At 43.2% G+C, this 27,955-nt stretch overlaps 1 protein-coding gene across 6 annotated transcripts in view; it reads right to left on the reverse strand.

Moving 5' to 3' along the window:
- SEC31B (SEC31 homolog B, COPII component) overlaps positions 1 to 27,955 on the reverse strand; it is a 360,793-nt gene that overhangs the window by 129,868 nt on the left and 202,970 nt on the right. For all 6 annotated transcript variants that reach the window (XM_077454443.1, XM_077454445.1, XM_077454444.1 and 3 more), the window contains one exon: positions 4,033 to 4,237. In XM_077454443.1, coding sequence (XP_077310569.1) covers positions 4,033 to 4,237 — 205 coding nt within the window. The remainder of the gene's footprint in view (positions 1 to 4,032; positions 4,238 to 27,955) is intronic.

Here is a 27,955-nt window from a genome sequence, read left to right on the forward strand (position 1 = left end):
TTGTATGCTTTGAGGAGTTGTCATGCTGAAATATGAAGTTCCTCTTCATGTTCAGCTTTCTAGCTGACGCGTGAAGGTTTTGCGCCCATATTGACTGGTATTTGGAACTGTTCATAAATGTCCTCTACGTTGACTAAGACGCCTGTTCCAGCTGAAGAAAAACAGCCCCAAAGCATGATGCTACCACCACCATGCTTAACTGTGTATGGGGGTTCTTTTGGGGATGTGCATTTGTTTTTGCGCCAAACATATCTTTTGAAATTATGGTCAAAAGGTTCAAGCTTGGTTTCATCAGACCAGAACACCTTTTCCTGCATGCTTTTGGGAGACTTCAGATGTGTTTTTGCAAAATTTAGCCGGGCTTGGATGTTTTCTTCGTAAGAAAAGGCTTCTGTCTTGCCACTCTTCTCCATAGCCCAGACATATGAAGAATACGGGAGATTGTTGTCACATGTACCACAACCGGTACTTGCCAGATATTCCTGCAACACCTTTAATGTTGCTTTAGGCCTCTTGGCAGCCTCCCTAACCAGTTTTCTTGTCGTTTTATACATTTTGGAGGGACCTCCAGTTCTTGGTACTGTCACTGCTGTACCATATTTTCTACACTTGATGACTGTCTTCACTGTGTTCAATGGTATATCTAATGCCTTGGAAATAATTTTTTACAATCTTCTAACAGATACCCTTTGACAATGAGAGCCCTCTGATGTTTTGGAAGCTCTCTGTGGACCATGGCTTTTGCTGTAGGATGTGACTTAGAAAATGTCAGAAAAGACCTACTAGAACAGCTGAACTTTATTTGGGGTTCATTAGAGGCACTTTAACCACTTAAGGACCGCCGCATGTAAATGTACGTCGGCACAATGGCACCGACAGGCACAAGCACGTACATGTACGTGCTTGCCTTCCAGCAGGTGGGGGGTCCGATCAGACCCCCTCCCGCTGGCTGCGGTGGTACGTTTAGCTTCAGGAGCAATCTGGGATGAGGGGATGGCTGTTGGTTTCTGGCCATCCCCTCTCGATCGCTCCTGGCGAATGAAAAGCTTCCCCCGCCTGTGTAGTGTAAATACAGGCAGGGAGGAAGTGATGTCACTCTCCTCAGGGCGGTCTTTTTGACCGGACTGCGAGGAGAACACATAGTAAGTGCAAACACTACACTGACATGTAGGTACACATAGGTACACATAGGCACACAAATCAACCCCCCCCCTCCGCCCCCCCCCCTCCCAGTCACAGTGTCACTGATTGCAGTGATCATTTATTTACTGATCACTGCATTTAGTGTCAGTTGTGACAGTAAAAAGTGTCAGGGCAGTTAGTGTTAGGTCCAGGGTAGCCCCCCAATAAAGGTTTAACCCCCTGATTGCCCCTAGAGTTAACCCTTTCACCCCCTTTTGCCAGTGTCACTAAGCAATCGTTTTTCTGATCGCTGCATTAGTGTCACTGGTGCCGCTAGGTAGCTAGTTATTTTTTATGTTCACCGCCAGGTTTTTATAGCATTAGGTACCCCCATATACTATACCTGATTGCCCCTAGTTAACCCTTTCACCAGTGATCACCGTATAAGTGTTACGGGTGACTCTGGTTAGTTAGTTTGCTGTTTATAGCATCAGGGCACCCACCATTTATTACCCAATAAAGGTTTAACCCCCTGATCACCCAGCGGGTGATATCAATTAGGTTTTAGGGTCAGGGTCTGCGTCACCCCAGGCAGCTCTAGGTTAGTGCCAGTACTGCTAACACCCACGCGCAAAGCATACACTTCCCATAGTGGTATAGTATCTGAACAGATCAATATCTGATCAGATCTATACTAGCAGTTTAGGGTTCCAAAAAACGCATTGTTAGCGGGATCAGCCCAGATACCTGCTAGCACCTGCATTTTGCCCCTCCACCCAGCCCACCCAAGTGCAGTATCGATCGATCACTGTCACTTACAAAACACTAAACACATAACTGCAGCGCTCGCAGAGTTAGGCCTGATCCCGGCGATCGCTAACAGTTTTTTTTTGGTAGCGTTTTATATTTAAATCCTGAAGGCAGTGCTTGGTTTTCGGGGTCCTGTACGCGGCTAAGCTCCCAAAAAGTCCCCCACATGTGGTATCCCCGTACTCGGGAGAAGCAGCAGAATTTATTTTGGGGTGTAATTTCACTTATGCCCATAGCATGTGTGAGCAATATATCATTTAGTGACAACTTTGTGCAAAAAAATAAATAAAAAAAATTGTAATATTCCTGCAACTTGTGGCAAAATATAAAATATTTCATGGACTCAACGTGCCTCTCAGTAAGTAGCTTGGGGTGTCTACTTTCCAAAATGGGGTCATGGGGGGGGGGGGGTTGTGCTATTTTGGCATTTTATGGCCTTCGAAACTGTGATAGGTAGTGAGGAGTGAAATCAAAAATTTGCACCGTTAGAAATCCTGAAGGCAGTGATTGATTTTCGGGGTGCCGTACGCAGCTAGACTCCCAAAAAGTCCCACATATGTGGTATCCCCGTACTCAGGAGAAGCAGAATATATTTTGGGGTGCAATTCCACATATAACTATGGCATGCGTGAGCAATATATCATTTAGTGACAACTTTTTGTAAACCTTTTTTTTTTTTGTGTCATTATTCAATCACTTGGGACAAAAAAAAATTATTCAATGGGCTCAACATGCCCCTCAGCAATTTCCTTGGGGTGTCTACTTTCCAAAATGGGGTCATTTGGGGGGGGGGGGGGGGTTGTACTGACCAGCCATTTTAGCACCTCAAGAAATGAGATAGGCAGTCATAAATTAAAAGCTGTGTAAATTCCAGAAAATGCACTCTAGTTTGTAGACGCTATAATTTTTGCGCAAACCAATAAATATACGCTTATTGACTTTTTTTTACTAAAGACATGTGGCTGAATACATTTTGGCCTAAATGTACGACTAAAATTTAGTTTTTTCGATTTTTCTTATAACAAAAAGTAGAAAATATCATTTTTTAAAAACATTTTCAGTCTTTTTCCTTTTATATTGTAAAAAATAAATATCGCAGAGGCAATCAAATACCATCAAAAGAAAGCTCTATTTATGGGAAGAAAAGGACGCAAATTTAGTTTGGGTACAACATTGCATGATCGCGCAATTACCAGTTAAAGCAGTGCAGTGCGAAATTGTAAAAAGACCTCTGGTCTTTAGGCCGACAATTAGTCCGGGGCTTAAGTGGTTAAATGATGGCAGGTTTGTAATGACTCCAATTTAACATGAGTTTGAATGTGATTGCTTAATTCTGAACACTGCTACATCCCCAGTAATAAGAGGATGTTACACGTAAGCAACCACATTGTTTTCGTTTTTTATTTTTACTTCCCCCTAAAAGATTTCAGTTTGTTTTTCAATTGAGTTTTACAGTTTATAGGTCACATTAAAAAGGTGGGAAAAGTTCTGAAATGATTTATCTTTGTCTCATTTTGTTTTACATCACAGAAACCTGACATTTTGACAGGGATGTGTAGCCTTTTTATATCCATTGTATAAAAACAAGGGGAAACCAAACCTTAGGATGTTTCCTGATCACCAACAACATGGTTTCCCCTTCTTGAGGATGGACCAGAAGAAAGTGGCGTCCATAACAGAATACACAGAAACACCACTTAATAACCTGAACCTAAATGGCTCAACACATCTGTGCACTCAAAATAAATCTTTTTCTGCCTATCCATGTTCAGGATCCACCTTCATCCACCTTCAGGATCATGGATGTTTTTACATTTTAGGAACAGTTCCAAATATGGAAAGGAGGACCCTCTCCTTGCCAACATCCAATAATGAAGAGAAAAAAAAAACGGTTCTAAATTGTTTCCCCATTCAGGAGACCAGTGAACGAAGTCAGCATAGGACTTATGAAAAAATGAGCACCAACCAAAGTGTACACTTCCTGTGTAAGTATACTAGATCATACCAAATTATCACTGTCAATAATACAATGGCCTTGGTTTCAGAATGGCATTTTAACCTATTTTCACCTACTTACCTACACCATTTGAATATTCTCACCTGGTACAACTGATTGTGACTGTTGTGCTGGGTAAGGCGGCCAGGCTTCAGCCCTTGGGTAGGCATTAGAATGTGGCACAGAGGCAGGTTGGAACGGGATGGATGGAGGGGGACCCACTGTTGTGTGCATTGGTTGCGGCATAAATACAGAAGGCACCGGTGGCTGAGGTGGAATTCCAGTGCTAGCTGGAGGTTTGGATGAAGCCTACAAATACAGAAAAAAATAAAATTATGAATGCGTTCCAATAATTGTCTACCCAGTTTCAAAACTAGATGATGAGATACAGTATATTAAATATGATTTATATGCCCTCAAAACACCAATAGGGCCTATGTCTACAGACTTTAGGCTTATGTTTGCATCTATTTGAGAGGCTTCTGAGATCATTCAGAGATAGGTGCCATGTCATCTGCAGTTGATAACATTCTGACTTGCATTTGATGCTTCAAGTGGGTTTTGCATTCCTTTAGGCTTGTACAGAAACACAAAGCCATATGATGGAAACAAAAGCCTGCAACAAAGTCTCTTTAGAAGATTAAAAAAAGGATGTTTGTACTCTATATAAAATCCTTTTCTTGGAGTTCACTGAGGGACACAGAAACCTTCAGGTTATACTGCTGCCTACAAGAGTATTGGTCACTGGCAAACCAAAAACTGTAGTCTATCCCAGGATAACACCTCCTACTACCACTGATTATGCCATGGTTTTGTAACCACGAAGTACAGAAAGCATGATCATAAACACAGAGGAATGGGACCTGTGTCTCACAATGGGCTCCAAGAAAAGTATTTTTCTGGTCCATTAGGGGACAACAGAAGTCTTGCCTTTGAGAAATCCAAAAACAATTCCACTGAGGGGTGGGCAACAGGATGATTAAAGCTTTACAGACCCAAGAAGAAGCAATAGAAATACTGGTGACTGCCTGCAGCTCAAAGAGCAATCTAAAGAACCTTACGCCTGAAGCTGGCATCAGATGAGGCTGAAATATTAATGTGGTAAGACCTAAGAGAACATGTGATTAGAAGACCATGTGGCAGCCTTGTAAATCTGGAAAACATACTTGATGTAGAAAGGCACAAGAACAACTCATAGATATAGTAGAGAGCTCCTTGACAGAAAAGAGCCTGATCCACATTCCAAAAACGGAGGAAAATTCATGGTTGGTGCATTGGACCCAGACAGAGGGAGAGAAAAACAATGCTCTGAGTGAGAAGATGAAAGGCAAAAGCTGCTTTAGGCAAGAATGACGTTCTGGGCCTAAGCATTACCTTGCAATTTTGCAAAGTAACAAAGGGTTCCTTGCATGCACACATTTTGCAAAAGTGACAGCTGTAGGTAAAAATTTGAAAGCTTGGTATACAATCGCTTAAAGTGTTACTTTACAGTAGCGCAACAAATAGTGAATAACCGTTTATATAAAAAAAAGGAGGGGTTCCACTAGTGTCACCACTATATCATTTCTTTAAAAACACTGTTCACTTTACTCACATGTATAAAATCTTGCAACAAGCATTGTACAGATAATCACAGAAAGGTAGTGTTCTCAAACTGTCTCACCACCTCCACGCTGGCTCCGACCGCTGTAGGGAGATGGCACTCATTCTAAACAGCGCCAATACTTCACTTCTGGTTCCCATGTAATTACTCTGATGCATTTCATCACTTCCGATTTAGTCACAGAAGGGCTAACAGGGTGGGGAGACAGTTGGGGAATGCTACCGTTCAGCGATTATCTATACAATGCTTGTTGCAAGATTTTATACATCTGAGTGTAGTGAAGAGCGTTTTTTTTTTTTTTTAATTAATCTTTATTAAATTTTCACAGTATACAGACCACATCTTAGAATAACATTACCTAAATTTCAATACATATTCCTTCCTTTCAGAGGCCTGAGTTTTAAAGTTCTAGGAAGGGGGGGAGATGAAAAAGAACATCCATACATCACATCTACTTAACAAAATTAAAACAATATCTAATCAATACCATAATCCCCTTCATCCTTCCTCGAGTATTTTTACAGTTCCTACATTTTTCCTAATGATATACCCCGCCCCCCTCCCTCCCACCCTTTCTAACAATACAAACCCCCCCCCCCCTCCTCCCCTCCAGTATAAATCTTTTGTGCTTGTATCCTACCATGTGTCGTGAATATGTTATAATGCTTCCCATACCTTTAATGTCCTCTACCCAGCTCCCTCCCACTGCCCATCCCCCCACCCTGCTCTCTCCCAGTACCCATCCCCCCTCCCCCTCTCTTCTTCCTTTTCCTATCGTGATTTAAACTGGGGTGTGCATCTCTTCTATCCAATCTCTCCAATTTCTATTGAACTCTTTTAAGTTATTTCGTTTTGCGTATACTGCTCTCTCCTTATATAAATATTCATTTACAGCACTCATCCAATCCTCTACTGTGGGGGCTAGATTTGATTGCCATCTCCTAGCAATCATTCTTCTGGCTTGGAATAGACATCTTAAAATTACCGTTGTTACTCCCTTTCTCTCTACTTCCTCATTTCTATATCCTAAAATACACACTATGGGGTTTAATTCTATCACGGTCCCAAAGACCCTACTTATTGTCTCTGCCACTCCTTCCCAGTATCTGAATAATTTAGGACATTTCCAGAGCATATGTATTAAATTCCCTGTCCCCCCACATCTGGGGCAACGGTCGTCTGTTCTCTTGCCAAATCTAAATAATTTCTGGGGAGTATAATATGCTCTGTTAATTACCATCAGATGGGAAATCCTATGGGGAGGAGAGACCGAGACCTTTGGGCATGCTGATAGGATATTTTTCCACTGTGCCCTTGTTATATTACCTAGATCATGCTCCCATTTCCCCTTCTCAACCCTCCCTTTCCTCTCGCTATTAGTCTGTTCACTCAACTGGGCATAGAGTTTAGATATTAATCCTTTAGTAGGTCCTACTTGTGCTACTGGATATAGCAAGGGCAGTTCTTCCCATGTTAATGATACATTTCCAAACTGGGTCTTTAAGGCATGCCTCACTTGCATATAAGCATAGAATGAATTTTGTGATATCTTAAATTCTTTTTGCAGTTGATCAAAGGATTTGATACCCCTGCCGCCATATAAATGGCTAAGCCTTACAATACCGCATTTTTCCCCATTCTAAAATTTTTCCAACCCGCCATATTTCCTGTAGCTTCTTATTGTTCCAAAGAGGTGTATACTTTGTTATTTTACTATATCCCATTTTTTTTTTAACTATATCCCATAGCTTTAACATCATTTTTACTGTGGGACATCTACACTGGAATGAGTCCGCTTCCAGGGTCTCAATCAGCTTGCTATGTGGGGAGCCTGTTAATACTAATCTCCCATTTGGGGTTCCTCCATTCATCTCATCAATCCCCCCTAGCTGTTGTAATTGGGACGCCCAGAAGTAGCACTCCGGATAGGGGACTGCGAATCCTCCTTCCTCTCCCGGTAGCTGGAGCATCCGCAACCTCAATCTAGCCTGTCCTCCCTTCCATATTAACTCCCTAAACAACATCTCGATTTTATTAAACCAACTTCTATTGATCCATGTTGGGGCATTATGCAATATATATAAAAGTTGGGGCATCCATATCATTTTTATCAGGTTACATCTACCAGCCACCGAGAGAGGCATTCGCTTCCATATAGCAATTTTTTGTTTGAACTTAACCAATAATGGAACTAAATTATAACTTATAAATTGCTTAGGATCCCTTGTCAAGGTTACTCCCAGGTATTTCAACTTGTCCACTATTGGCATTTGGGGGGTTCCCAGGGCCGTTTGCTGATCAGCTGGGTCCAGAGGGAGACATTCCGACTTTTCCCAACTAATCTCCAGTCCTGAGAAGCCTCCAAACCTTTGCACTAATCCCATTGCCCTTGGTAATGAGTACCTCATATCCCCCAGAAACAATAGGATATCATCTGCATAAAGTGAGATTTTTTCCTCTCCAGTTTTCCTTACAAAACCGACTATCTCCCGGTTTGCTCTAATTGCACATGCCAAGGGCTCTATAGCCAATGCAAAGAGCAGGGGCGATAATGGACACCCCTGCCTAGTCCCTCTCCCCAGCTCTATTTTCCCGGATAGCTCATTGTTGATTTTTAGTCTCGCACTAGGTTTATCATATAACATCCTAATCCAACCTATGAAGGAAGGACCTATGCCAAATTTCTCCAAGACTTTCCATATGTATCCCCATTCTACGCTATCAAATGCTTTCCTTACATCTAATGCCACTACTGCACCCGGAGTATCATTATCCATTGGGATCTGCAGATTCAAAAAAGCTCTTCTAATATTTATACTCGCTGACCTGTTAGCTATGAACCCTGTTTGGTCCATATGGACTAATCTTGCTATAACTCGACTAAGCCTATTCGCCAATACCTTAGCCAGTATCTTTGTATCGGTACACAAGAGAGAGATTGGTCTATACGCTGCAACATCTAGGGCGTCCTTTCCTTCTTTATACAACAGGATTATAACCGCCTCCATCATTGATGGTGGCAATTTACCCTCCCCACATGCTCCTCTTAACATCTCAAGGAGTTCAGGAAGCAGTATCTCGCCAAAATTTTTATAAACTTCAATCGGTAGCCCATCCGGCCCTGGCGACTTCTGGTTTGGCATACTCGCAACTGCTTCCTGAAGTTCTTTTAAAGTGTTTGGGGCTTCCAGTTCTTCTCTTTCTTCTTGTTTCAGACATGGTACCTCTAATTGACCTAGAAATGTTTCCATTTGCTCCTCCATCCCCACTTTCTGTGCAGTATATAATTTTTTATAATATCCTTCAAATACTTGGCATATACTCCCTGTTTCCGTTGTAACCTCACCCTCAGGAATCCTAATCGCCGATATTGAGGAGGAACCCGTGTTATTTTTCACCAGTTGTGCTAGCATTTTCCCCACGCTTTCCCCCTCAGCAAAGGAGGCTTGCCGTTGGAACATATGTTGTATCTCTGCTTTCTTCAGGGTTATTAGCCTAAGTTCTTCTTGTTTATCTACCCAGATTTTTTCTTTGCCCTGGATGGGATCACTAATAAAATCTCTTTCAGCCTCTAACACTTCTCTCCCTTTTTGTACCTCCTGCTCCCTAGACTTTCTATTTATTTTTGCTATTGATTGGATCAGGAGACCCCTCACAAAAGCTTTCAGAGTATCCCATAGGATCCCTGACGTTACTGTGCCCCGGTTATATTTTAGAAATTCTTTTAGTTCCCAATGAATTCTCTCAGGGCGTTCTGTCTCTTTTTTTATCAGTTCCAACCAGAGCGGGTTCACTTTCCACATCCTTTGAGCCTTTCGTTCTCTCATTTTTAATACTACTGTTACTGGGGAATGATCTGAGATCCCCCTGGGCTGGTATTCAATCTTTTCCACCATTTGTAAGGCCAGGTCATTCCCCAGTATCATATCAATCCTGGATAGTGTAGCATGCGTGACCGAGTGACAACTATACTGCCGAGCTCCCGGGTTCCCAGTTCCCAGTTCTCCATAAATCCAGTAATCCTACTTCTTCCAGGTACTGACCCATCCTCCCCTGCCCAGCTGGTTCTGCCAGTATTTTTTCTGGGAATCTATCAATTTTAATATCCAGGACCGTGTTGAAGTCCCCTACTATTATTATAGGAACCCCATCTATCCCCACTAAGAATTCCTGTAACTTAAAGAGCACTTCCATTTTAAATGGTGGAGGGATGTAGATATTTGCCAACATACATTCTCTATTTTCTATTAGGCAATGTAAGAAAATATATCTGCCCTTTTCATCCAGGCTGACCCGTTTACATACAAAATTCACCCCCGTTTTTACCAAGACACTCACCCCTCTACTATATGTCGAATAAACAGAGTGGTATTGAAATTGATATTTTCTACACTGCAACCGGTATATTGTATCTCTGTTTAAGTGGGTCTCCTGCAGGCAGAACAACTCTACTCCATATCCCTCCAACATAGATAACACAGCTTTTTGTTTCACCTGCGTCCCCAGGCCCCTCACGTTCCAGGAACCTATCTTAATTTTTCCATCCTGCATAACCATAAACAAATAAAGACAAACAATAGAGCAGATAAAAAGGAGAGCAGGATAACCAATCTGCTGAGGATACTATTGAGATCCACTTGTCTCCCAGTGCCCCCCACCTCCCCCTTACCTTCTTTTATTAACTTCTCGTATATTATGTGTCTCTTAGTGTAAATTATTCTATATAACTGTTTAATACCATTTACCCCCTTGTACTTAATAAGTTTTCCTTGTTTTTTACCACCCCAAGTTTTACCACCCCATATTTTGTGTCCTTTCTTAATTTGGATTATTTCCTGCACCCCATTCATTAGTGCGAACATATTTTTTTTCCCCTTCAACCTCCCCCATATTTTCCCCCCCTCCCCCCCCGTTCCACCCCCCTCCCACTCCTCCCCCACCTTCCTAGGTGTTACCCTAGGGGCTATTAGTGACCTTATACCACTCTCTTCACAACCTATTCGACACCCACACCTGTTACACTCGCCGTGTATTACCTCCCTCCCGCCCCCCTCCCATACTACACACCAAAAAAAAAAAAAAAAAAAAAAAAAACCAAAAACACATACTTCATCCCCCCAACTCATTCTAACCTCCTGACCCTCTTACTACCGAGAACCCCAACGTCTAAAATTTTTCTTTATTTTCTTCTATCCATTTTTCCACTTCCATTGGGGAACCAAAAACCTGGGTATACCCCAATGCATTAATCCGTAACTTTGCGGGATAAAGAAGAGCGTACGTCAATCTAAGTTTCTGTAGCCTACGCTTCACCTGAAAAAACTCCGCCCTTTTTCTCTGAAGTTCTGGGGAAAAATCGGCATATAATGAGATTCTATCCCCCTTATACACCATATTCCCCATTTCCCTTGCTTTCCGTAACAGCACCACTTTATCTTTATAATTTAATAATTTCATCAATAATGGCCTAGGGCGACTTCCCTCAGGTGGAGCTCTAAAAGGCACTCTGTGCGCCCTTTCTATAGAGAACATTGTTGAGAATGTGTCCCTTCCAAACATATCAATTAGTAGGTGTTCCATGAACTCAGCAGGATTTACACCCTCGCTTTTTTCAGGGAGACCCACTACACGCACATTGTCCCTCCGAAGTCTGTTTTCCATATCGTCCATTTTTATTGTGTATCCTGTAAACTGCTCCTTCAAAGTTTCTAGCTCTTTAGTTAGGAAGGTTGTATCATCTTCTAACCTGCTGGTCCTTATTTCAAGTTCTACCGTCCTCTCCACCACTTTCTGTAAATCTTGCCTTACCACCAGCAGGTCATCCTTCACTCCCTTCATTTGAGTACACAATTCTTTTAGTGAGATGTTGCATGCATTTACGGCCATTAACACATCCTTAATAGTAGGCTCTTTTTCCGACGGAAGGGGGTCACCTGTTATAGTCTCTAGATTTTCTAAATTCACTTCCCCTGCACCCGGATTCTTATTTACTGAACATTTTGCCACTGCACCTGCCTGCGTGCTAACATTGGTATTAACATGTCCCGTGCTTTTCCTTTCAGGCAGTATCCCTTGTTGTCCCTTAGTCTGCCCCTTTTTTGGAGGGGTCTGAGATGATTGTGCAGGGTTATGAGCGAATTGTTCCAACTTAGCTGCCGTGGCAGACTGTTGCATGTTTTTTTCCCCCCTCTCCTTGGCCGAGCGCAGGTGTTGCATCTTTCTTCCTTTCCTTATCCCCCTTCTCGCCACTTTCCTCCCCCCTCTCTTTGGGTATTCCTTCTCTATTTATCTTATTCCCATCCGATCTTCAAATCAGTCCTGAATATTACTTTTAACACTTTCTTAACCTTGTGACATAGCCGTCCTCCACCATCACTCATTCAGAGGTTTAATACGGTGTTAGCGAATTCTTATACCCAGCTCTCCAGCGTACACTTCATGAATCACATTTAAATCCCTGCTTTTTTACTTCACAGCTGGTGTTGTTTTTTTTTTTTTCACATGCACTAATTCAGAAAATCAGTTAGTTTTTCAGGACTGCCACTATCCCTTAATAAATCACTTAGTGCACCAGCGGTCTTGCCTTATAGCCATTCCATAGTTATTCAACTCCAACTCCAGCGACACAGTTTTCCTGGCTTCACTAGCCACCAACTCTTGCCTTTACAGCAGGTAGTTAATTGCATACACCTCTTGATTACCATTCATTCAACTTGGTAGGCAATACGTCCTGGTGAGCAATACAGGGTGATACACAGCAATGTACTCCAGAGAGGGGAGGGGAGAGGGAAAAGAAAAAAAGAAAAACGCTCAGGGACCTCCTCATCCCCAGCCAACACTTCTCCTGTTAACTTTTGCCTGATTTCAGACACCACAATGTCTACTATGTCCGCAGCGTTGTTTTGCCATGCCTCGTTCCTCTATCTTCTTCTCCCCCCCGCACACCACCGCTTACCTCCCTCCTTCTGTCTCGGCTTGCGGGCGGGCGGGGAGAGCCACTTGTTGTCCACTGCATGCAGCGTTGCTCCGCGAGAGCCAGCAAAGCTCGGTGGCTCCGATGCGGGCGGGCGCTGGGGGGTGCTCGTGTGTCCCCGTGTGTCCTCGGTCGTTTCCGTCGGGGACTCGGGACCCGGAAGTGAACGCTGCTCCCCGAGGGCTCGGCTCAGCTCGGCTCCGTAATGCGGACGTATGTCTCTCCTCCCGTCCGGCTTCAACAGGTAACTCCGACCCTCCTCACTGCATCCAGCCACAGCCTCAGACACGCCACTATAGACCTACACATGACCAGGCAGGGGGCGTGACCGGATGTGTAAGGTGTAAGGTGGAGTGAGGGATGTGAGACGCCGTGTGTTACCTCCTCCCGAGCCCCATGAGGAGAGTGTGGCGTGTCTGAGGCTGTGGGTGAAGAGCGTTTTTAAATAAATTATATAATAGTGAAAAAATATTACACTAGTGGAGCCCTTCTTTTCTTTTCTGTATACCTGCGGAAAAGACCCTATGTCATAAAAGGCGGAAAAGCAGAGAGAATTATTAGGAAAGGAGTCATCAGATTAATATGCGTGTTAAGATGACCCAATAAAATGTGGGGCATTGAGATCTGGCGAGTTGCTTTCCCTTGGGAGAGGGCTAATTGTGACATAGCAGTGGTGGGTTTTGTGGTTCTTCCTAGCTTTTATTATCATAGGAATCAAATTCTGAGATGCACTTGTCCCTCAGAATGTGGACCTAAAACAGCTGTGCTACTGTAAAGCAGGAATGTTAATTAATCCTTGTAACAAAAGATCATGATCTGACAGAGTCCAGAGAGCATTTTGCCAGGAGTCTTACCAGGTTGTACTGATCCCAATGAGCCACCAGAGCATCCATTTCATCTGTTAAAGGATCCATATACCTGGCAACAAACCAGCCTAGTTTGTTGTTAAGTCCAGGAAGGTACACATCTAGTATCTTCTGCCTGTGACATAGGTCCTGGAACAACTCTGGGTGTAGGCACCACTAACCCAAGGTCCAGGTACTGTCAGTTGCAGAAAACTTCCTGCCAAATGTTCTGCCCGGGACAGGATTGGATCTACCTCTCTTGACACAACAAAACTTCTCGTTCTTCAGAAATGGTTGATGTATGCCACTGTCATGGCATTACCCAGATGACTTTCCAACTGGATAGTTCAATGCTGTAGAGACAGCCAAATCAATAGAAGCACCAGAATATTGATCAGGAGACAAGACTTCTCTGATTACCAAGTCCTCTGCACCAAGAGAGTGCTCAGGACTCCAGCCCCAGCCAGACAAGCTGGCATTTGTTGTAAGGATCATCCAAAGGATAGGGAGGAAAAACTTCCTGGTTTCCAGAGCCAAATTCCTAAACCACCAAACGAGGAAAAACCAGGTCTTTGGTGCCAAACAAATTGGTCTGTTCTGGGACCTGACCGGCTTTCATACAAAAGCAGAGAATCAGACTATTCCTGGACTGGAGAGTTTGAATCTCACATCAGCGAGTCTGAAGTTTCTACTGTTGAATTAACACTCTGGCCTGAGGTGTCCAGGACTACACTCAAATACTACCAACTGTTTCCTTAACAGCTGATTGTCCAAAAAACCAACAATGGGGATGCATTGAGAGCACAAAATGGCTAATCCTGAGGCCAATACCTTGGTGAACATCCAAGGTGCAGATAATAGCTCAAATATCACCACCCCTACCCCTTAATCAGCTGGGTGAATGACAATATTTTTTTTTCCAGCTCTTTAATGCCTTTCACAATATAAATTAGGGAAAGGAAGGGGGGGGGGATTGATTACTCAATCCGCTATCAAAACCCTCCATAACAGATGTTTCCCTCAATCTAGGATCTAAAGTATTAGAAAAAAAATATTTCTTAAGATTTCATTTCCAGATATATTTCTGGTTATCAATATACACCCCAAATCTATTAACTGGTCTCTTCAGGGCATAATTCAAAATGCAAATTTCTTTTACTCAAAAACACTTTGCTGAGATTAAAGACCCCTTCATTCACCACTCTCTTCGTTTACAGAGATTGTACTCCCCTTCCTGCTCTACACTCTCTGCATTATAGCTGACTCTCCCCAATTTACCATGTCAGGGAAAAATGATCATATGCAAGCGTAGTTTATCTTTTATAGGTTTTCCCAGGTAGGTCTTGTAGCCCGTTGTCCCTGTGCCCTCCTAAAAATCTTCCATTCTATAATATGATGTCCTTGTTGGTCTCTCTTGTATGTTGTATATGTACAACAGTACCCGTGTGGGCTACAATATGTTGGCCACACTAAGACTCTTATGAAAAGATTGTCAGAACATATACATAATACAGAGAAGGGGCATAAACATCATAGTGTGTCCCTCCCGCTTTAGGCAAGCTCACAATAGAGATTCTATCCTGCTACAATTCTGGGGTGCTAATAAGGTTTTCTAGCATTGTAGAAGTTCCAATACAGCAAGGAAGATCACCAAGAAGAAAGCACAGTGGATCTACATGCTTAAATTCGTACAGTCCTAATGATCGCAATACTGAGTTAGACCTTTATTAGTGAATTTTAGTTTTAGCAGTTTTGGGATTATTTTGCTCTGGATTCTCTTTAGTTTTGGGTTATTATTTCAGCTTTGAAACCATCTATTTATCCTGCAATGTAAATTAGTGTTCATTAATTTTAACCTCTGGTTTATATACTGTATATTTATATGTTAGCACTCTATAAAGAAATTATAATATTTTATGATTTTTTTTTATTTTAGTGATCACTATGAAGCTTGGTGAAAGTTGCTTTTTAGCGTTGCATTTTATAACACACATTATATATATACACACACACATATACACACCTATACACACACACAGTATCTCACAAAAGGGAGTACACTCCCCACATTTTTGTAAATATTTTACTATATCTTTTTAGGTGACAACACTGAAGAAATTACACTTTACTACAATGTAAAGTAGTGAGCGTACAGCTTGTATAACAGTGTACATTTGCTGTCCCCTCAAAATAACGCAACACACAGCCAGCAATGTCTAAACCGCTGGCAACAAAAGTGAGAAAACCCCTAAGTGAAAATGTCCAAATTGGGCCCAAATTGTCAATATTTTGTGTGGCCACTATTATTGAGGACATTACTTTACTGAGATTTTATTTATTAAAGAATTTATGGACACTTTGCACATTATTATTCATTTATTATTAACTTTGATTATAGTATAATGGTATATGACTAATTGCATAGTATTTGGCACGTTGCATCATATTGAATAATGGTATGCATATGTTTCAAATACTATTGTACTTTATTTAGAGAAATTGTATTACACAGTTCTACACAGTAGAACTAAAGTAGTGCTGCACCAGATTTAGGTTTTTATTGACTCCCCAAATATCTACACCTTTTCTATTACAGATCAGCATGCCAAGCAGAAGGTTACTATTGATTCCTTCTTGCAAACTCTTTCTCCCCTGGCTGCTTTTTTTTCTCCTCCTCATATAAGCCACAGACCAGGAAAAAATGAGAAATGACCAATTAGTGTAATTCCATATGTAAACAAACGTTTAAAAAACAAAAGCAAAAAAAAAAAAAAAAAAAAAAGACCAAAAGGCACATAAAAAGGCATTTCAGCAGTTACTGCTGGGTTCCCCTCCTAAAGCAACATCCAGAGCTAAAAACCAGCCGCTCTGCACCCCGCTTGTATTGCATCAAGCCCAGACAATATCACAGCTACCTCAGCCTACCACTAATCCACGCGTTTTGTCAGCAAAAGACTTTGTCAAAGGGATTTCCGATTGGTGCATTCTCTTAGCATTTATTCTATAATTTCCATGTTTTAACCACAACTCCACAAATTAAATTAATATAAATATATATATATATTATATTATATATATATATTATCTTGCAAAAGTGAATAGACCCCTCACATTTTTGTAAATCGTTTCTTCTTTCTTTTCATGTGACAACGCTGAAGAAATGACACTTTGCTACAATGTAAAGTAGTGAGTGTACAGCTCGTATAACAGTGTAAATTTTCTGTCCCCTCTAAACCGCTGGCAATAAAAGTGAGTACACCCCTAAGTGAAAACGTCCAAATTGGGCCCAAATTGTCAATATTTTGTGTGGCCACTATTATTTTCCAGCACTGCCTTAACTCTCTTGGGCATGGAGTTCACTAGAGCTTCACAGGTTACCACTGGAGTCCTCGTCCACTCCTCCATGATGACATCACGGAGCTGCTGGATGTTAGAGACCTTGCGATCCTCTACCTTCCATTTGAGGATGCCCCACAGATGCTCAATAGGGTTTAGGTCTGGACACATGCTTGGCCAGTCCATCCCCTTTCACCCTCAGCTTCTTTAGCAAGGTAGTAGTCATCTTGGAGGTGTGTTTGGGGTCATTATGTTGGAATACTACCCTGCGGCCCAGTCTCCGAACGGAGGGGATCATGCACTGCTTCAGTATGTCACAATATATGTTGGCATTCATGGTTTCCTCAATGAACTGTAGCTCCCCAGTGCCGGCAGCACTCATGAAGCCCCAGACCATGACACTCCCACCACCATGCTTGACTGTAGGCAAGACACACTTGTCTTTGTACTCCTCACCTGGTTGCCGCCACACACGCTTAATACCATTTAAACCAAATAACTTTATCTTGGTCTCATCAGACCACAGGACATGGTTCCAGTAATCCATGTCCTCAGTCTGCTTGTCTTCAGCAAACTGTTTGGGGCCTTTCTTGTTCATCATCCTTAGAAGCTGCTTCCTTCTGGGACAACAACCATGCAGACCAATTTGATGCAGTGTGCGGCTTATGGTCTGAGTACTGATGGTGGACCCCCTACCCCTTTGACCTCTGCAGCAATACTGGCAGCACTCATACGTCTTTCACAAAGCCAAACCCTGGATATGGTGCTGAGCACATGCACTCAACTTCTTTGGTCAACCATGGCGAGGCCTGTTATGAGTGGAACCTGTCCTGTTAAACCGCTGTAAGGTCTTGGCCACCATACTGCAGCTCAGTTTCAGGGTCTTGGCAATCTTCGTATAGCCTAGGCCATCTTTATGTAGAGCAACAATTTTTTCCAGATCCTCAGAGTTCTTTGCCATGAGGTGCCATGTTGAACTTTCAGTGACCAGTATGAGAGCGCGAGAGTGATAACACCAAATTTAACGCACCCGCTCCCTATTCACACCTGAGACATTGTAACACTAACAAGTCACATAACGGGTAGGGAAAATGGCCAATTGGGCCCAAATTGGACATTTTCACGTAGGGGTGTACTCACTTTTGTTGCCAGCAGTTTAGACATTGATGGCTGTGTGTTAAGTTATTTTGAGGGGACAGAAAATTTACACTGTTATACAAGCTGTACACTCACTACTTTACATGGTAGCAAAGTGTAATTTCTTCAGTGTTGTCACATGAAAAGAAAGAAGAAAAGATTTACAAAAATTTGAGGGGTGTACTCCTACTTTGTGAGATACTATATATGAGGCTGGTAAGATTGTTTCTGTAATCTACTAATTTTGCGGCTTTCTGTTGGAATTTGTGGAATTGTGGTTAAAACATGGAGATTGTAGATTAAATGCTAAGAGAATGCACCACTCAGCAATCCCTTTGACAAAGTCTTTTGCTGATGAAACACGTGGATTAGGGGTAGGCTGAGGTAGCTGTGATATTGTCTGGGCTTGATGCAATACAAGCGGGGTGCAGAGCGGCTGGCTTTTAGCTCTGGATGTGGCTTTAGGAAGGGAACCCAGCAGTAACTGCTGAAGCGCCTTTGTTTTTTAAATGTTTGTTTACATATGGAATTACACTAATGAGTCATTTCTCATTTTTTCCTGGTCTGTGGTTTATATGAGGAGGAGAAAAAAAAAGCAGTCGGGGGAAAAAGAGTTTGCAAGAAGGAATCAATATTAACCTTCTGCTTGACATGCTGATCTGTAATAGCAGAGATGTGGATAATTGGGGAGTCAATAAAAACCTAAATCTGGTGCAGCGCTATTTTAGTTCTACAGTGTAGAACTGTGTAATACAAACAATTTCTCTAAATAAATGCAATAGTATATGAAACATCTACATACATCATATTGAATAATGGTAACGTGCCAAAATACTATGCAATTAGTCATATACCATTATACTATAATCAAAGTTAATAATAAATTAATAATAAAGTGCAAAGTGTCCATAAATTCATAAATCTCAGTAAAAAAATAGTCCTTTGATCGTTGATGGAATATTTCTATTCAGATACAATTCCACCACAGTGTAAGAGAAATAAATCCACAATGTGCTTGTGCTTTCCTCCACCAGTGTGCTCATTATGACCCCTGTTTTACCAGTGGGTCATAATCAGCTGTTCCCCGCAGGAAATACCATAGGACAGTGATGGCGAACCTTGGCACCCCAGATGTTTTGGAACTACATTTCCCATGATGCTTATCCACTCTACAGTGTAGCAGAGCATCATGGGAAATGTAGTTCCAAAACATCTGGGGTGCCAAGGTTCGCCATCACTGCCATAGGATCTGTATAGCGTGCTGTCCCTCAATATCTCCTATTTCCTCCTACCGGCTCCCAGAATCTCAGGTGTACTCAGGGATAAACGCTATATAAAGAGGAACAAAATACATGATCAAGTGTTCTCAGTTTGACAAAAGAATTATTCTCAAAAGGTATAAAAGTAAACTCACAAATGAGGCACTTTAGCAGTGCTGGCTTTAAAACATGTCATATGAATCCTCACATAACGAGATGGCTGCAGTATGACATCAGATAAGCAGGCTCCGCCCCATACACATTACATCCCTAGACGTTGACTTCCTCAGTAGGGGTCTGAAACGTGGAGGTCACAGAGCAAATGTGTGGAGTTTTTTCACAAGACGACACTGGATATTGCACGTATATATTGACTTTTCCATAATTTTTTTCATTTTTGATACATGAAGTCATGCATTTTGATATTATTGATATCACTGATATTTATTTGAATTCATTAATTTAATAGTTTGAAACAGCACTTTTTTTTTTTAAATAGTGAATGTTTGTTTTGTAGATTATTTAAAGCGGAAGTAAACTCCCATCTCTAACTTTTACCTATAGGTAAGCCTATAATAAGGCTTAGATATTAGGTACTGTAAATATCTCCTAAACATGCACCATTTAGGAGATATTTACTGTACATGCAGCCGATGACGTCACTGGCACATTTACTGTGAAGGAACAGCCATCCATAAACGGCGGCTTCCCCACGCATGTGTGGGAGTGACATTTTTGCAGATCTGACCAGTCACACAGCCAGACTCTGCCTATCCGGAACGAAGACCTGGTAAAGATGAAAGTGGCCTCCAGCGGTGACAGCGCATCGTTGGAATGCTTCGTTTTCAGGTAAGTGTCACAAAATGTGCAAGTATGCAATGCATACTAGCACATTATGACATTACCTTTCAGGTCAGAAAACAGAAAAAAAATGTAAATCACCCAGTGGTTAACTACCACTTTAATTTACACAGCGCAGCATGTGTGTATATTTTGATTCACTGTTATAAGTTCGGGGCATCAGTGAAGTTTTAAACTATCATGTTGCAATTTTTAAATGTATTTATTGCGATACCTCTGGGAGCATCAAGCAGGGGTTGGTTTATTATTAGATTTGATGGATTCAATACAAAACTTTTGTCCTTTAAGGAGGCGCCACTTAAATTCCTACTCAAATGGGTACACCACCAATAAAAGTTTGGGGGACGCAACCAGCTTTCCTAGGTGTTGACAAACTCTGCATGGAAAGAGTTGAAAAAGCAGGAGCAAAGGAAATTCTTCAATGCCTGGTGGGAAGTAGAGTTCCTAGCATCTAGCATCATGAGAGTCACTGATTCAGATATGCCCCTGTTCTGCTCATGACCTGGGCTTCTACAGCCTGACCATTAAAGCCAGTGACCATGAAACAAGGTGGTAAATTAGTCTTTTGGACAGAAAATGTAGTCAATATAATGTGCCCATGCAGCATCTGCTGAGTCTGATCTAGTGCCACATCTGCCTGTGACCGTCTGGAGATATATGAGGATTACCAAAATTACCTTCCCTCTTGATCCTGCAGAGCAGATGAAGGAGGAGTTTCAGGGGGAGAACAGCTGTACTAATACCACAGAGCCACCAAAGCATCCATGGATTGTCAGAGAATCCCTGTACAAAACCTGTCCAGTTTGCTATTAAACCTGGGAGGTCCATATTCAGTTTCCCCCATCTTTGACACAGGTTCTAAAACACCTCTTGATCTAGGAGTTGCTGACTGAGGTTGTCTGCCTACCAATCACCCATGCCTGAGATGTAGATGGTTAACAAGGCTGGGATAAGAAGTTCCACCAAGAACAGGAGCTCTTCTACCTCTTCCCTGGGTGAGACTTCTGGTTCCTCCCTGACTGATACAAACCACTGCTGTGGCGTCGTCCGGCTAAGTTCAAATAAGATGATCCTACAGTCGAGGTGTCTAGTGTTGCAGGGGAAACCAAAATCGGTCAAAGATGGACAGTACCTGAACTAAAAAGTCTAATTCTGGGACCTGGAATTTTGAAGTTTTTCCTGGGTAAGAAAAACTTCTGAGCAGTGTCTAGAATGAGTGAGATACTCTAAGTAATGTGTTTATCTTAGCGCTGACTTCTGCAGGTTCAAGATCCAAACCTTTGCTAGGTCTGGATGGTTCAGTCTATGCTGTCAGCCAGAACCTGTGCAGACTTGTCCCTTAAAATAGGATTTTTATAACAGCTTACCTGTAAAAATCATTTTCTTTGTAGTACATCATGGGACACAGGGCCATAGTAATTACTATGTGGGTTATAGGCCACTTTCAGGTGATGGACACTGGCACACCCTAAGACAAGAAGTCTATTCCCTATATAACACCACCCACTACTGGGAGTACATCAGTTTTTGTAGAAAAGCAATACACGTGTATACCAGAAAGAGGGGAGGGACTTCTGTATCCCATGATGTACTTCAAAGAAAAGGATTTTACAGGTTAGCTGTTATAAAAATCCTATTTTCTTAATCGTACATCACGGGACACAGAGCCATAGCAATTACTATGTGGGATGTCCCAGAGCAATGCCAACTGAGGGGAGAGAGACAACAGAATTAGGGCAACATGAGACTAGAGGACTTATACTGCTGCCGGCAGCACACTACGCCCAAAGGTGATATCCTCATGCCTTTTTACATTCAGCTGATAAAATCTGGTAAATGTATGGACTGAAAACCAAGTTGAAGCCTTGCAGATTTGAACCATGGAAGCTTGGTGATTCACTCCCACAAAGCACTAGCAGTTCTAGTGGAGTGCGCTTTTGAGTTGAGAGGGTGGAATCCTCCTTTTTAAACTACAAGCCTGAACAGTTACTTGCTGAATCCATTTAGAAATAGTAGATTTCAAAACTGCCTGTCCTTTTTCTAGGACCTTCAGGCAACACAAAAAACATTTGTTTTTCGAATCTGAGCAGTCACCTTCAAGTAGACCTTAAGTGTTCTCACCACATCAAGAGAATGTAGTCATTTCCCTTCTGTAGAACAGGGAAACATGAAGACAGAATAATATCCTGGTTCGGATAAAAACTAGACTCTACCTTCGGTAGAAAGTTAGGATGAGGACGCAATACTACCTTATCCTTGTGATTAATCAAATATGGCTCTTTACAAGAAAGAGCAGCCAACTCTGATAACCTTCTTGCAGAAGATATGGCTACCAAAAAAATGAGTTTCCTTGTCAACAGGACCAAGGGAATATGCTATATCAGCTCAAAAAGGCTGTTTCTGCAATGCCGACATTTTAAAAGTGGGCATGCGTTTCCTGAGAAGAAGGTGGAGCTACACTCTCTCCGGGGTTGTCCTGAAAGGCGATTTGAGAAAAATGCTCAGTTCCAGCAATGGACGGACAGAAAAGGCATGCACAGCTTGGGGAGGCTTTAGTGAACCCAAACAAAAAGTGGGCATATCAACTGACTCAATGAAGAGTAGTAAAAAGGCACCATCAATCTCCACAGTCTCCTGAGGGAAATTCATCTCCCACCCCCAGATCCTCAGTTTGAGGGTCCTGGGTAATGGAAAGGGACCTGTCACATTTTATCCCATTCTTGGATGCGATTAAAGCCGCTAGCCAATCCTATAATCTGTAAAGCTTGAGGAAAAAACCCTCTCCAGTAATATAGACAGTATTGAAAACAATTGCAATACTTGATAGCCCTGATAGCTCACTCTGACGGGCCACCCCCTCTCAGAGGAGGATGCCATTGCAAAGATGAGTTTAGGCCGCTTAGAGCTTGAAGGAGAGCATTTTGGGGCCCCTTTTGGGGTGTTTCTACCTCCCCTTCTGACCATAGTCTGATGCACAAATGCAGAGGTACTACCAGAAGAAATTGCAGGCATTGCTTGAGCAAATAGTCCAGCAACTGTCGCTGCAATTAAAGCTCAGCCTGATGCTTCAGTAAATGTGTCAAAGTAATGCCTGTGTCACCACTTACAGGCCCCTTTTTAGCTTTTGTGCATCTCTGACAGCTGCAGTCAGTACAAAATGGAGCCTTTTAAAGTACCCCTGCGCTGGATGTGGCTGCACACCAACGCTGCGCTAAGCCACACCCGGCCAATTCGGCCTAAAAAGACACTTTGAATGGTTTTGGCTGCATAGATAGCCCCAGCAAGGATTGCTCCAATGGAGCTCAGAACCGCACATCTTTACTCGTGACCAACACCTTAGACACTGGCGAAAAAACTGAGGTACCCCCAGTAGTGGGAGGGGTTATATAGGGAGTGGACTTCCTGTCTTAGGGTGTGCCAGTGTCCATCACCTGAAGGTGGCCTATAACCCACATAGCAATTACTATGGCTCTGTGTCCCGTGATGTACGATTAAGAAAAGGGGGTTGTCCAGATATACCACTATCAGGATGCCCTGGAAGAGCAGTAAGACTAGCACAATGAATGGTAGGCCACAGACAGAAGTGCTGAGGGACCCATAGCAAAAGGAACGAATTGCTGATGTGCTGGAAAAATAGGCATATGCAAGTATGCTTCCTTGAGGTCTAGAGGTCACATGAAGGAAGGCTGTGACAGACCTTGTGTATTATATGCTGAATATATGGGCCCAAATGAAAACATTTAGGGACTTGAGACCCAAGATGGGGCAGATTGCCCCTTTTGATTTGGGAACTGTAGACAGGTTGGCTGCTCTGCACCCGTGGATCAGTGTGAAAGCAACCTAATAGTTGTTAACCCCTTTAAAGGTGCTAATTGCCCATTACAAAAGCAATTATGCCAAGTGTTTGTGTTATTTAATACACTGATCTTTTCCTCTTGCAGCTGCTGCTGACATTGCTCTCCAGGCTGCTAGTAAGGATTAGAGGTAGAGTGCATTGGTATCACTCTGCCTGTGACAGGACTCTGTGCTACAAAGGAAGCTTTGGGTTATGCGGTTCCTCCTCTCTGCTGCCAGTGCTGGCTCACTGCACTCTGGGATGGCCTGTCGACAAGCCTAGATTGCGATGTACAGATTGCCAACCCTGGGCATGTGCTTTGAGGTCGCAGGCCACATCAGAGGGCTTCGTGGTCCACGGTTTTGACACACCTTACTTTACAATAAATGCTAAGGAAACCCTGATCCAGTAAAAAAAAAAAAAAAAAAGGCAATCTTGAATGAGGAAAAAAAAATAGCTAGCAAAAAGGTTAGATTTTCCACAGCTTTGCAGAGAAAGGACATCCATCCTCATTGACATTAGCAAAAAAACTTAGGCTTACCAGGAGAAGGATGGGTTATACTGGCCTGGCACGTTTTTTTTTCCATATATAGAAAAGATTTGCTTTATGACATTTTATTGTAAACGTGATCTGTACAGTTTAAAAATAATATATTATTGGGGGCATGGCCTGACCTTGCATGGAGTAGGACGCGTATCTCCGGAGCTCTGCCGAGGAATCCTGTCTCCCACGCTGATCCTGTGACACCACAGCGCCGATACTCACCTAAACACGTCTGGCAGGCATCCCTCCACTCCAGTACATATGTCTCCCTCGAAATCCCGACAATCGGCGGCGGCGCGGTTGTCACAATACCGCCGACATGTGAGTGAGGAGGGGGAGGAAAATGGCGGCGCGGTGGAGCCGGGAGGGCCGCGTGTGGCGGGAGACACGGACAGGCTTCTTGAAGCCATTACATTGTGCCGCACGTCCCTTACATCCCAAATTGAGGAAGTGCAAACGGACATATCTTTATTGAGGCAGGACTTTCAGAAACTGCGTGACTAGGTAAGGGACACTGAGACCCGTATCAGTAATGTGGAAGACGCTCTCCCACCACTGCAAAATGATGCAGACCACATTCAGAAGCAAATAGATCTCCTGATTGCTAAACAGAACGAAATGGAAAATCGCATACGCAGGTGCAATATCCGATTGATTGGTCTTCCGGAGGGGGCTGAGGGTAAGGACCCTACAACTTTTCTGGAACAATTGCTGATAAGTACCTATGGCCGAGAGTCTTTTTCCCCCATGTTGGCGGTTGAACGCGCGCACCGTATGCCTGCCAGGCCTCCACCGCAGGGTGCACCTCCACGCACCTTTATTGCAAAACTCCTGAATTATAAGGACAGAGATGCTGCACTCCGCATGGCTCGGGAAAAGGGTAATATCCCTATGGGCAATACTAAAGTTGCAATCTTCCCTGATTTCTCCGCGGACGTCCAGAAACGCCGACAGAGTTTCATGGAGGCCAAAAGATTACTACGTGCACAGCAAGTGAAATACTCTATGCTATTCCCAGCACGCCTCAGGGTAGAGGCAGGAGACCGGGCGCTCTTCTTTGAACAACCCAGGGAGGTCATAGCATGGCTGGAACGCAGAGTGCCTCAAAATGGAGCTGCCTGAGACCCTTTGGGACGTGTGGGCTAACACCTTTTGTTGTTTCTCCCCTGGTGTCCTGGAACGGAGGCAGGTTGCCTGATCTCTATTTGCTGCTCTAATATCGCCAGGGTGCTTGCATCTGAGGCGTATGTTACCTTTATGCCCGTTTCTACTTTGAGATCTGCTGAACTTTCCGATTCTGGCACATTTACGCCAGCTGATGGTGTCAACGTTAATGGATCAACTTTTTCCCTTTTTTCTTAGTGTCCCTGTTGGGGGACCTTTTCTGCAATACATACCTGTGTGTTTTGTTTTAATAATTTTGTTTTTTCCTTTTTTTTTTTTTTTCTTTCTTCTTTTTTCTCCCGGAGCAAGGGGAGACATGTTGGGCCTACGGTCTAATTGCACGGTGCAGCGGAACACTGCTCCATTGTCTGCTGGGACTTCTTCTTGTTATGAGGGAGCTGATCACCGGGACTGGACAGCAACTGACACTTTTGCTTATTTACCCGGGTCACCACTGTGTGCTGTTATACAGGGGGCTCTGCTTTGCCTTGCCCTCTGGTACCAGTGGCCGCGACCCTCTTTCAGACTTATTGTTCTAAACCTTTTTATTGATTTAATGAAACTGGTTTTCCCAGCCAGACATGTTTGGTTTTTCAGGGAATATGCCCGCACAAGTTGGGGTTGGTGCAGGGTAGGGTGGGGGGAGGGGGGTGGTTTGGTTAGGGTTTCTATGCAGAAGATTACTATAAATATACCAAAGTATGTATCTGAACTAAGTGTTGCTTTTACTGAATGTTTTTTACCACTACTGCCTATGCAGCCCCTGTTCGGGCTTGATCAAGCACGATTGTATTGGGGTGCGTTTATAGGAGGACTGTTAGGGGGTAGGCCGACTGCACTTATTACTTTCTATGAATCTTTATGGCATCTATACGGTTTCTTACCTGGAACGTGAGGGGCCTGCGCGATAAAATTAAGCGCGCGGCAGCCTTCACGTTCCTCAAAAAGCAAAGGGCGGAAGTGATGGTGCTAGTTGAGACGCATGTGGAGGGTGGACTGCAGATGGCCCTTAAACGCCCTTGGATTGGGTGGGCATTTCATTCCACCTACACGTCTCATTCGAGGGGGGTTTCGGTACTAGTAGCTAAGTCTGTCCAGTTTGAACTTTGTGAACTTCTTACTGACCCACAGGGCAGGTTTGTTTTTCTACATGCTAAATTGTATGGGGAACCCTACCTTATTATGGCCTTTTATATCCCCCCTCCATTTACCATGACGCTAGTTGTAGAGGGACTGTCTTTTATGTCCAGACATCCGGCGGTTCCTGTTATTTGGCTGGGGGATTTCAACACTACGCTTAACCCTTCCCTGGATAGGCTTAAGCCCCCCGAGTTGATGATGGGGCAAGCTGGGACCACTAGGTTGTCCAGGCTTATAACCACTGTTCATCTTGTGGACACTTGGAGATACAAATTCCCTCAAAAGAAGGAGTATTCATGCTTCTCACCCACACATGGTTCTCTCTCCCGTATTGATTTTATACTAATATCTAAGCAACTCACTCCCAGACTCAGAGAAGTATTGTTCTGCCCCAGACTACTTTCGGACCACAGCCCCTACTCTGTAGTGCTTGACGTACCCCTGGGTAGGCCTCCACGGACGGGGCGGCTAAATCCGTTCTGGCTGACATTATTACCCGAAGATGACACTATTGAGGCGGAGTGGATAAAAAATTTTGAGGATAATGACCACACGGCCCCAGTTCCAGTAGTGTGGGATACATTTAAATTACACGCTCGATCGGTGCTGACTGCCCACATTAATAGGCTCAAAGCTGACTCGGCTACTGTTATTATTGAGGCTGAGGCAGATTTGAGCTCCAGGGAACGCACCTACATAGATGACCCGTCTACGGCAAATGCTGACGCACTTAGACTACAGTCGAGAGTGGTTTCCCAGCTGCACCAAGACAAGGCCCGACAGAAACTTTTTTTTACCAAACAAAAATATTTTGAATCTGGGGAGAGCGCTGGTAAGTTGCTAGCATATTTGGTGCACAGGGAAGACAGGCCCCCGGTTGTTATTTCTTTGCGAGGTCAGGGTGATACAATGATCACGGACCCTTCCGAGGTGACAGCTAGATTTCAAGACTTTTTTGCGGACTTATACACCACTACAGTCTCAGACGACACCGCTCCGATGGACAGCTTTCTGGCGCAGGTTTCCCTCCCCCAAGTTACGGAGGAACAGGTGCAGGCTCTGGAGGCTCCCCTGACCACTGATGAAATAGTGGGTGCTATTGCGGAATTTGCAAAATCCAAGTCACCGGGGTCAGATGGTCTTCCCATTGAATTTTATTCCCGATACCAAGATGTGCTGGCGCCTAGGCTTCTCGCCCTCTACGGGAATCTTTTTGATACACTGACATTGCCTCCGTCCATGAGAGAGGCAACGATAGTTTTGATTCCCAAACCTGGAAATGATCCGGGTTTCCCGGAATCATACCGCCCAATCTCCCTATTGCAGGTAG

This window comes from Lithobates pipiens, unplaced genomic scaffold (genome assembly GCF_037356315.1).
Source record: "Lithobates pipiens isolate NorthernLeopardFrog02 unplaced genomic scaffold, aLitPip1_a1.2 Scaffold_25, whole genome shotgun sequence".
Taxonomy (NCBI): Eukaryota; Metazoa; Chordata; class Amphibia; order Anura; family Ranidae; genus Lithobates; species Lithobates pipiens.